General features: G+C 36.1%; 1 protein-coding gene across 1 annotated transcript; it reads right to left on the reverse strand.

Annotated features, from left to right (window-relative positions):
- Positions 1 to 477: 477 nt before the first annotated feature.
- On the reverse strand, positions 478 to 12158 carry LOC125683798 (uncharacterized). Its single transcript, XM_048925266.2, has 16 exons — positions 11948 to 12158; positions 11816 to 11861; positions 11409 to 11687; positions 11229 to 11261; positions 10914 to 10958; positions 10768 to 10830; positions 10532 to 10585; positions 9232 to 9270; positions 8159 to 8230; positions 7171 to 7485; positions 4620 to 4916; positions 4187 to 4465; positions 3827 to 4099; positions 2571 to 2858; positions 2315 to 2459; positions 478 to 1379 (listed from the first exon to the last, which is right to left on the reverse strand). The coding sequence occupies exons 1-16, from the start codon at positions 12014 to 12016 to the stop codon at positions 1259 to 1261; spliced, it is 2418 nt and encodes an 805-aa protein (XP_048781223.2). The 5' UTR covers positions 12017 to 12158; the 3' UTR covers positions 478 to 1258.
- Between the last annotated feature and the right edge of the window lie 32 nt (positions 12159 to 12190).

Raw genomic sequence — 12190 nt, forward strand, 5'->3', positions numbered from 1 at the left:
ATTAACGGCAATCTAAGAACGCAACGTTATGACAAACGGGATGATTTTAGCTTCTCCTTCGTCAACTTCTCATAGCTATGTACCAAAATTCCATTATGACCTACATATGGTGTTTATATCTCTCAACCGAGTCGAAGAAGCAAGAACTTGTTCTTCGTTCACTTTTTAGATTGAAGAAGCTACTGACAAACAAGTCGATGGTACAAATGTTTCAACAATCTCGTTTAAAATCAGCATTTCGCAAATTGTAAGGTCGTTTCAACAATCTAGTTTGCCAATACAATATATTGTTGGATCAAATGCTGACTTGTTTCATACCTATTGTTAGTCCGTTCTCGGCACACTGATTTTGACTACGGATAACTCTGTTTACCTGATCAAGATATAGAGCTCACGGCGTGTGCTCGGTCTACAGGGGATGCTTACTCCTCCTAGGCACCTGATCGCACTTCTGGTATATCCAGGGGTCCGTGTTTGCCCAATGTTCCATTTTGTATTGCTTATAAGAGTAATGAGATTGAACACTGTTCGATATCATCACCTTTCTCAAAAAAAATGAAAGGAACTAATTTACATGTTTTATTTTATTTTTTTATTTCATATTTTCGTAGTACATATATATATATATATATATATATACATACATACATATTTTGACACTGTATCAATGAGTCTGAAGTAGACTGATACTGCAGTAGGGTTGTATGTAATTAGTGATATAAAAACAAAATCCATAACTTCACTCCCTATGTCGTTAAGAAGTATTTAATGTATGAAATAAGCTTGAAACATGAACCTTGAATAACCTTAAAATAATACAAATAGGACCACTTTTCCTCAAGTTAAATGTAACCTTGTAACCAATGTAACCTTGTAACTAATGTACCTTAAGACAATACAAGTAGGTCCACTTTTCAAAGGTCAATACAAGAAAGATATTTGCACTTAATTTAACTTTTCCATACGCCACACTAAATGCAGCGGATGCTTTTTCCTCTTCAGAGATTGTGTAGGTCAAGCATCAAGCAATCACGAGGAAATCCATGCAATAGTAAACAAATAATATCATGTGGAACAGAAACGTCTTTTATGATCTTATGAATGATATATCATGTGAAAGAGAAATATGATACAGGTAATGATTTTATGTATCAGAAACGTTGTTAACCTTGTGTTGAACAAACCATTTGATAGATTGATACATGTGTAGTTCTCCATTAAAATCGTCTTTATTGACCTATGACGTGTTAACGGTATGTTAGAATCTGGGTCGAGATAGCAGTGAGTTGACTGTCACGACCTTTTTTATTCTTCCTGTTACTGCACTTCGGTTCTGAACTTCCTCTTCTACAATATCCATTATTTCTACGATATTTTTCCTACAAAATAATATTTTTCAACAATATCCATTATTTCTACGATATTTTTCCTATAAAATAATAATCTTCTACAACATCCATTATTTCTACCATATTTTTACTACAAAATGATACAAATTTATTTCACATTTATCTCAATAACAGTCTTTGCAATATTTCCAACCAATACTTTACAGATCTACAAACCTTTTTTTCTCAGTTGCTTAACGATATGACCTATTTAAGTCGTACATAAAGTATGGAATAATTCATACATTTATGAGGAGACAGACAGCGACAATGTGAAGCGGAGGAAGGAGGCGTAGCATCATACCAATTTCCGCTGTCTGTATGGTTTTGTCAGACCAAGACATAAAACTGTGCCATTCAGTCGAATGAAAGTTCACCGAAAGTTCTGGAAAGATGACTGAATGACAGCGCTCCACCATTCAGTCAGCGGTCAGACACCTTTCGGCACTTAACCCTAACCCCGCACCTTTCGGTTTATAGAATGGTATATTTTCATCCTGAGTAAATTTAAATGCTCAACGAAAACGGTTTGCTCATAAAAGACAGAGAAACTAGTTTTTCATGAAATCACATGCTCTTATCAAAGTAATTGATGGTTCGACAAAATCTGAAGAAACCAATGTGTAAGTTACTTACTGTCGGCAATGCGTTTCATAAAACGCTTTTAAACACCAATATATGACTGAAATTAAGGTTAAGGCCTCGTAATGTTTGTTGTTAAATGAAGATTTCTACGTACCGGGTATATATATAGAGATAACGGAATGTATATGATAATATCCATCAATTAAGAAATGTCCATATTTTATACAGCTATATCTACCAAACATTTCCAACAGAAAAATACGAGAAATGACACTTTCCATAATTTTTACAAGGATTACTACAAGATTAATGCTTATTAATTACCAGTAAATTCTACTTACGAGTCATAGTGATCTCTTAAATTTTCAAACAGGACTGGTAAAAATATCCCCCCTTGTCTTTTCTCTCCAACTTCCATCCCAAGTGTGCTCGAGTAGGCTACCATGAAATTATTGTCATGGGGTTCAAGATCACTCGTGCGTGGATCTAATAGCATCATAAAAATACATATTAAGTTCTTTCTCTCCTTATCTCTTTTTCTCTCTCATCTTTATCTTGTTTTTACTTTGTTAAGAATATGCTTTATCTATATTTCACCTCGCCTGGTCTTGATCTGTAGTTCCGTGGGCGGATCCCAATCTCCTTCATCTATGACTGTGGTGATGACTAGGGTATACTGTGTGTCAGTCCATAGATCCCGGAAATAACAAGCGTAACTATATTTGGCATCAGGAGTACTAATGATCTCAGCTTCCATTGGTCGCATATTTTCATTTTGGAGGCGGGCTCTATAATTAAGACTCTCGGTGTCTGCTGGCACAATGGCCTCATCCCAGTACACGCGGATGCCGCGCTCGTGGGCATCTATCTGTAAGTTCTGGGGACCTATTCAAATCATATTTCACAAATACACATTTTAGTTTGCTTAAAAAGAAATGGCACAATTTCCTCTGTCTGTCACTTATGCATAATAATGGCAAAGTGTATGGTTTTCTCAGGTACAGGGGCGCAAGCACGTAGAATAAAGGTGAGGGGCATATGGGTTTACACCCACCCCCACCCCCACCCCCAACTTTTAATAACACGACCATGTTTTTGTTATTGTGTAATGCAAATAAAGATGTATTGGGTGACTGCCCCTTTCATTTGTAATAGCAGTGATGAATGAAAAGAAGGAGAGGGCGTTCGTAGTTTTAAGAACTTGTGCTCAATTCTTTTGCTATAACTAGACAATAAAATATGTTCAAATCAATGAAACGAATGTTAAAAAAATATGAGTCATAGTTCCAGGAGAGGATTGCAAACACCTCCCTACAATATATGAAAAAGATAGGGGAAACATTCGAGTTAGTCAGTCATAGAAAAATGCACCCCCGAGTTAAGATAATTTTGAAGATTAAGTAAACCTTCCTTTTTCATTTATCTAGAAATGCCATGCAACAGTTGTAGGTGAAGTACCATACATTTAGGCTCACTGTTACGACCGTAACAGTGAGGGTTCTTAAACGTGCCAACGCATGCCGCGACACGGGACCTCTATTTTAAGGTAATATCCGAAAGACCCGGGACTTTCATTCTAAATGCCGACAGTTTGGCGAAGGAACAATCATTAATTTTAGGTTAGACGCGGCAATGGCACAAGCGGGGTTCGAACTAACGATATCCCAGTCACTAAGCGAACTCTCTATCACTGAGCTACATGTACCATCTCAGTTATATGTTGAGTAAAATATTATATGTGAAATGTTTGTTTTGGAAACCATTTATACTTTGTAGACGTGAAACAGAAGGAAATTGTGCATTATAATTTCAAATAGTTATGAATTAAACTACGTGACGTGAAAATTACTGACCACATCTTGGAGTATGACACTCTATAGAATCGGTTGGATCGCCTTTAATGCCATCTTTTTCAGCCGTTACCCATATAGTATACACTACATCGGGTATCATCTCCGTCAGAGTATACTCTTCTTTTCTCGTCTCAATGGTACTTATAGGGGCATTCTTTGATTGATACGAGATGATGTACTTGTAAGTCTTTCTGATCGAGATGTTTGGAGGATCCCAAGCCAGCTGAATCTCAAATGGGGTTATATGTTTCAATGAAAGTCCTCGAGGCTGATCTGACCGGGAGAAAAAAAAAAAGGAATTGTAAGATCAATGACAAGAAATGAGTCTAAAAGTCACAGTAATTTTGATACAATACTTACGTTTTGATAACGTTTTGACGGTCACTTCATTCAAAATTTTCGATCTCCCTGCAAATATTCTTATTACATATTCCTTATTACTAAGTAAAAAGTTCAGAACGTGAATTTGATTCTCCTCGCTTTCATTTAGAAGCAGCTCAGTTCTTTTGAAGTTGCTTGCTGACTTTTCTTTGTATTTTGCAAAATAAGGCGGCTGTCTGCCTTCCAATGACAGAGGCCAATATATCGTAATGGAATCGTATGAAGTGGAGACTGCCGTTAACTTTTCAGGTTCCTCACCTGGAAGTTTAGAGGTTGTATTTTAACAAATTCAAACATTTCATGATGCAATAGAAACTTACAAATGCAAGGCCTCTCTAGAATGTCAAAACATCTTGTAAGAAAAATTTTGTGATCACGTGTAATTTGTTTGCTGTAATCTGCATACATGTACCTTTTTCTTTGATGATGTACTTAGTTTGCGTGGGTAGTCCTCGCTTCTTCTGGGTCGTAGCCTGTATGGACCACACACTTATCTTGTATGTCACATCTTTTTGGAGTTTGTCGAGGACACAGCTAGTTTTCTTGGCAATTATTTCATGAGTTTTTGTATGAATCCTCTGGTCACTTAAACTATAACAATTCACGAGATAGTTCAGGTCAGTGGTTGGAAAAGATTTTGGGGGTTGCCACGTGACTTCCAATTCTTCTTGTGACAGTTCGTTGACATGGACATCCTGAGGGTATTGACCTGAGAAGAACCCGGATATAAACGTCAGTGAACAGACAAGCGGTGAAATGTATGGTGAGAAATAACCTATAGAATATCCATGTTCCTTGCAGGCTCAATGTATAAATGAGGTACTAGCGTTTTCATTACGTGGTTATAATCTTTGATATCATGAGTCTCGATTTACGGCAATATGGAATATTAGACGATACAGATAGGCATGATAGGTTACATGTACAAAATGTTTTGGTGACAAAAGGAAATTATCACCAAAATCATGTCAATAGAATGTAACGCCCTATTTTATAGAAATAATACATTCACACACCAATGTAAGTTAACTGTCAATGGTAGGATTAGATATAGTATACATTTTCACAAAATCAGACAGAAAATGCTTTACTTTCAAGGACAAAATGTCTAAACAACAATTTGATATTCATTTCCACTAATGAAAAAATGAATTAAAACATTAATAGTAACCTAGTGGTTCAAAGTACGATTTGTATATGACCTTATGGTAATTATTTCCAAAACATTAATTCCGTAGGGATCCGGGATAGAATAGGTCCTCAGTACCCTTTGTTTGTCGCAAGAGGATACTAAATATGACAGTCCCTCGGATGAGACCGCAAAAACCGAGGTCCCGTGTCACGGTAGATGTGACATGATGACAATACCTCTCGACTCAAAGGCCGTAAGTGCAGAGTATAGACCTAAATACCCTCAAAATCATAAAATAACGAATATGATAAATTGTCCCAAATGGTGGCTACGTATTCTGATATGGGTCTCAAGAAAAAGAAGTGGGTGTTTTGCAAGGCGCTCCGGCCCCGAGTAATTATTGGTGTTGCATCATACTTCAGGCATTATAGGATTTTATCACGCCACCAACTCAACGTTATATCCTAAGGAAACTTAAAACAATGACATGCTTAAGTCATCTGGGTAAATTCGGGTGACCTATTGCAATTGGTCAGCGTTCTTCATCGTCCGTCGTATCTACAAAAACTGAACATTTTAACTTCTTGATTTTGTGGCTATTTTAATTCTTTTTAAACTTAATATGAAGCATTTTTGGGACAAGTGGGACATGGATTGAAAAATTTAGGACTCCTGTACAGTTGGGGCCATAGTGGTAAGGCAAAAACTATCTCAAATTTACCAATTTTCATAAATCTTCTCAACAATGGCATATCTTTAAGAAACACTAAACACATCATGATGTAGAGCAAGGAGGTCTCTACCAAAATTGTAAATTTCATGATCCTCTGGATAGAGGTTCCGACTCCAGAGCGGTGCAAAAGTTGGTATATATAGTGTATTTGTGTTAAGCATTTAAATCGTTAAAATCTTTATTGTTGTTGACACTAAATGGAAACTACTAGTATATAGATACTTAAAAGGATTAGGTACTCCTTACAAATATTGTAAATTTCATGATCCCACGGGATAGGGGCTTTGGTTCCAGGATGGGGCCAAAATTATTATAGTAATTATGCTGAACTGTTGTAAAAATTAAATAAATATTTAGGAAAATCAGAAAAAGGTGTACCAAAATTTTTAATTTCAAAACCCCAGGGTTTTGTCACTAGGGTAGGTCCAAAGTAATGATATCGTGGTAATGTCACATATGTACATGTACACATATTGTATAAAGTCTTTCATCAGTATAGGCACTCTCTGAAGCATTTAAGTTTTAAGAACACTTCTTGTTTTATACTGTTGCTGAATATAATAATGTAGCTTATATATGCAGTACGGGAATTTGTTTCCCTAGAAATCATAGCCGTAGGGCTAGTGATACTTCTGACTAATACTCAGATAACCAATAAGGACTATGGACTAGTGGTACTTTTAACTAATACTCAGGTGACTGATAGGGCCTATGGGCTAGTGATACTTTTAACTAAATACCCAGGTGAGCGATAAGGCCTGTGGACCTCTTGTATTTATTAGATAACCAATTGCAGTGTGTTGGCTCCCTTTAGGTACTCGAATTGCGTTTACAATTTTACATTGATTTGAAGCTTTTAATATCTCTAGGGATAAATTGAAAATCCCATTCGTGGTTGAGGGGACGCTTGTTTTAACAACATTGGATATACGTCCACAGGTCCTGTGGGGCGGTATTCAGCTTCACATATGTGACCAAATTTATCCCCTGTATATACATGTACCAATGAGATATACATTTCCAATTTCCATTATTTGCTGAGACAATTCAACATTTGATATTTTACCTTGTCATATGATTTAGATGAATGGTACCTACCAGTTTTTTCTGTTTTAATTGGATGAACATCAATGAAGAAAAATTTAGGCTTTTCACTGAATTGCACCCAGTTTGCTCCATTTAACATGGAGAATATTTCCTGATAATCTATCACTTCTTCGTCCATTGTCCTGAAGCCTTCTATACTTCCGTAACTAAGGATGATGCAAATAAACATTTTGTGATTATAAAAATCAAGTCTCTGGCGAAGCTTGTCAATTTCGTTCAGAATTGTCGCCCTTGTTCCATTTTTTATTTTCCTCACATGATCGCCTTCGACTTTCCAATCGCGTTCAAACAATCGAGTAATTTCGCCTTAAAGAAAGAAAAAAATCGATTTTATTTATTGATCATAATGATAGTAAAGAAACCACCTTTTTCAGATACTCTGCTAACTTTAACTTTATATAAGTAACAAATTTAGCAAACTTTCTGAAAGTATCGCTATTTTTTCGAAACAATATGTTGGAAAAACAAACGTTATGCAAAGGGTAATTACTCTTATAAAGATATAGCAAAACCTCAAAGTATAATGGACAAAATGTTGATAACGAAGTGGACATATATATACGTGACTGAAGGCCGGAGAACAACACGGGGAGGGTTAATTCAATAGTATATATATATAAAGTAGGAAAATATGCAGTTCAAAATATATTCAAATCACTAGCGCTTTCTGTATTTTAACATCCATCCTCAGGTAAATATAAAATATTGAATATTGAATATTTGCATTCACCTGAGGATGGATGTTAAAATCCAGAAACATCAATCCTCAGGTGAATAAAAATAAATCTCAAATCTAATATTCTATGCACTGCTTTATACATTGTACAATAATGTGTTGTTGCGAATAATTATTAGTCATCAACAGGTCTTTCTTTTAAAGATAATATTTTCAATACTCGTTTTTGACAAGTATGTTATTCAATGTTTCTCGATCCAAATTGAAAAAAGAGTCCACAATTCAGATTAGTGAAACACTTACTTTGAACTTTTGTAGCTGCTGAAAGTTGAGGGGATCTTGTAAACATCTCATTAGAAATTACCAAAAGAATTCCTGCAAAAAAGATATGAAATTGATCGTTATTGTCGTTTTTCATAAATAGGAAACTTTGAATGCATAGTATCAGAAAGTGTCATATATGAAAGGTGAAGATAATGAACAGTCATCAATCTCACAATCCCTATAAGCAATACAAAATAGAGATTTGGACAAACACAGACCCCTGGAAAAACCAGAGGTGGGATCAGGTGCATAGGAGGAGTAAGCATTCTCTGTCGACCGGTCACACCTGCCATGAGCCGTATATCATAAATGTTTCATTCTAAATGACAGTTGCTTAAATTAATGAAGTATCTTCATTATGCTTCATATTAAGCTGAAATCATTGAATATGATGCCCTGTATATGTCTATATATTGAAGTAACATAAGAAGTATTTCATGTTTTATTTTCGTGAAATTTTCATACATTATATTTAGTAATTTTCAGATAAAGGTCTCACGGCGAGTGTGACCGGTCGACAGTGGATGCTTACCCCTCCTAGACATCTGATCCCACCTCTGATATATCCAAGGGTCAGTGTTTGCCCAAGTTTCTGTTTTGTATTGCTTATAGAAGTTATGAGATTGATCACTGTTCGTTATCTTCACCTTTCATGAAGGTTCTTGCAGAGAAATATTCGTGGTAATTTTAATTTACATGTATCGCTCATGTAAACCATTGATTTTTGGATATGCTCTTTCTGGATGTCTAATTAGTTTCCAGATATAAATACTAATAAAGTTAAGGATAGTTTTAAATCATCTCAAGAATTCCTGAAAGAAATCCACCAAACTTTGGTAAAATATGAAAACAAATCACCCTTCGTTAATTAAACGTAAGGGAAAGATTCGCTGTATACCCGGTAGGATTCTGTAAAACCTCGTCTTAACCTGCTAATTTGCTCGTTGCAATTACTTCTTTTACCACAAGGAATTCATCAATATCTAGACTATTCAAACCCACATATATCCTCAAGATAATAATAATGAATATTAGAAATGAATGTTCCTTACTTTTAGGACAATTTTTCCTTCTCACTGGTTTTAGGACATCTGTGTGATGAACAGAAAGATACATGGATTATGTTAAGTACATTACATTTTAAAATATTTCAAATCTGCAAACGGTACAGCTAGCTCTGCTTCAAAGGTAAGGTTATAATACAGTGATTTTACAACTTTTTCCTAAACCTTTATGGGGGTCTTTCATTGGTTTTATTTTACAAAGATATCAATCATCTATTTCGAATACTTCCGCCACAAATTGATGACAGTTACAGGATGGACATATACATTCACATCTTTGTTTATGTCCCGTCGAGACATTTTCACTCATGTTAAGACGTCACCAGTTGTAGATGAAGTACCACAAATCCAGACCTATGATTATTTCTGATGTCCGTAGCAATGAGGGTTCTTCAACGTGCTAATGCTTGCAGCGATATGGGGCTTTAGTTTTTAAGGTCATATCCGAAAGACCCGTGATTCTCACTTCTGCATGACGAGTGTTTGGCGAAGGAACAATCAAAACCTCTGTTTAGGTCTTAGGTTTGACGCTCGAACGGGGCTTGAACTCACGACCTTCCGGTTACAAAGCAAACACTCTACCACTGAACTATCGCGACCGGTTTTTGGTGATAGACTTCAACTTTGGTATACTGGTTCCCCCTAAAGAGTAGATAACCCCCACAAGTTTTCAAGTCATAAGTTGAAATGCCAATGACTTGTTCTTTGGAACTATCTGCGTAGTATCTTGAGATTATGACTGATTAGTACATAACTCATATTCTTCAGTGTCACTACAGACATTCTAAATATAAAACGGATGCAATTAAATTTTGCCAAACGAAAGGAGTATCTAAAGTATTCCTTGTAAATAAAAAAGGGATTTTCCAACCTAATAACTATCAATTGAAAAATAAACCAGCTATTTATCTGACACTGACATGTACCGGTAGCTGTGTCAGCACTAAACATCTGACACTGAGATGTACCGGTAGCTGTGTCAGCACTAAATATCTGACACTGAGATGTACCGGTAGCTGTGTCAGCACTAAACATCTGACACTGAGATGTACCGGTAGCTGTGTCAGCACTAAACATCTGACACTGATACGTACCGGTAGCTGTGTCAGCACTAAACATCTGACACTGAGATGTACCGGTAGCTGTGTCAGCACTAAACATCTGACACTGAGATGTACCGGTAGCTGTGTCAGCACTAAACATCTGACACTGAGATGTACCGGTAGCTGTGTCAGCACTAAACATCTGACACTGAGATGTACCGGTAGCTGTGTTGAAATCAACTTACCTAGGTGGAGTTTCGATTCTAGATGCTTCGGTATTTTTTCACCTTTGTTGATACCTAAAAAGTTCGATAGAATGAAAAAGGTAAAGATAACGAACAGTGGTCAATCTCATAACTCATATGAGGAATATAAAATTTAGAGTAGGACAAGCACGGACCATGGACATCTCAGAGGTGGGATCAGGTGCTTTAGCCGTAATTACAATTCATCAAAATAAACACAAAACTGTAATACTCACGTTTTTGAAACGCCAATGTTCTCTCAAGTTCAGCCAATAGTTTTGAAATTTCTTTCGTTCTCTCTATGAATAAATACAAAATATTTTCTTTATTTCAGATTTAAAAAAAAAAGATTGAAAAGAAATCAAAAGGAGGGGTATTTGACCTGTAAATGCCTCCAGTTCACTTCCTGCTTGGCTTACAGTCGAACCTAGTAATAAGAATAAAGACTAGGGTAATCCAAGAAAGACGAACACACGACGCACATTCTAAATATTAAAGTTCCGCATTAGTTTCAAAGTTTGAGAGTGTAGCAGATGGACAGGTCTAATGACTTTCTCCGCAACAAAAACGTTTTTATGTTCGAAGTCTATTTTACATGTTTCAATTGTGAAAGGATAATTCTGTGTAATAATAAATCAAACAATAATTTTACAGATATATACAAACGGTTTAAATAGATTGTCTATGAAATACCTACCCTCTGGAAATAATGTCATCTTCTCGAATAGCTCTGAAGCGACAACAAAGCAATCTTTTGATATGAAACTAACATTAAATCAATGATGTATACGATCGATAATGGATGTATATATATATATATATATATATATATATATATATATAGAGAGAGAGAGAGAGAGAGAGAGAGAGAGACTACTTTTCTCTTTTTCTTCTGGTTCCTCCTCAGGAGGGGGAGGTTCTATGGTCCTCTCATACGCGGACACTTTCATATCGTAGTCCGTCTCTGCTGCCAAGTTTTTTAAGAGGAACCTATTTTCCTTGGTCACAGCCTTTGACCAGGTTGTATCCGTCGTCTTCTTCCATTCTACCTCGTATGAGACCTGGTGCCCTTTCAGACCCTGTGGTGGTCCCCAAGTCAATAATATTTCGTTCGCTGCTAAGTCAGCCTTCAGATTAGTGGGCGTGAGAACCTCGTCTAGGAATAAACGACAGGTCATGATATATGTATACACAAATTATAAATTCGTATGTTAAGTGATATATATTTCCTAAAACCAATCTTCATGTAAGAAATGTTTGTAATCAATTTTCACGAGAACATACCTGGACTTTTAAGGTCGCTCGGTTCTTCTGGTAAGGTTTGTAGCGGCTAATGGATAGAAACACACCCTGGTTATTTTCGGACATAGTAAATGTAACAAATTTCGTATTATTATGCTTAGATATGAGACTTACCTTTTGTGGGGCTTTCGCCAAATCTTTATTTTTCAGCTTTTCTTTCTCGTCATCATTAGAAGAGTCCATATTAGGGCATCCAGAATATTTTAGCCATTTAGTCCACTTCTAACCCTTGGATAGAAGCCGTCCATCCGTTTCGCAATCGACGGTATTTAAATAGGATTGTTTGATACTCTGTTTAACGCTGAGAAAGACAATAGGTCTGTTAATCTGCTATCTGACTTAATTCCATTCATTTAA

This window comes from Ostrea edulis, chromosome 6 (genome assembly GCF_947568905.1).
Source record: "Ostrea edulis chromosome 6, xbOstEdul1.1, whole genome shotgun sequence".
NCBI classification, from domain to species: Eukaryota; Metazoa; Mollusca; class Bivalvia; order Ostreida; family Ostreidae; genus Ostrea; species Ostrea edulis.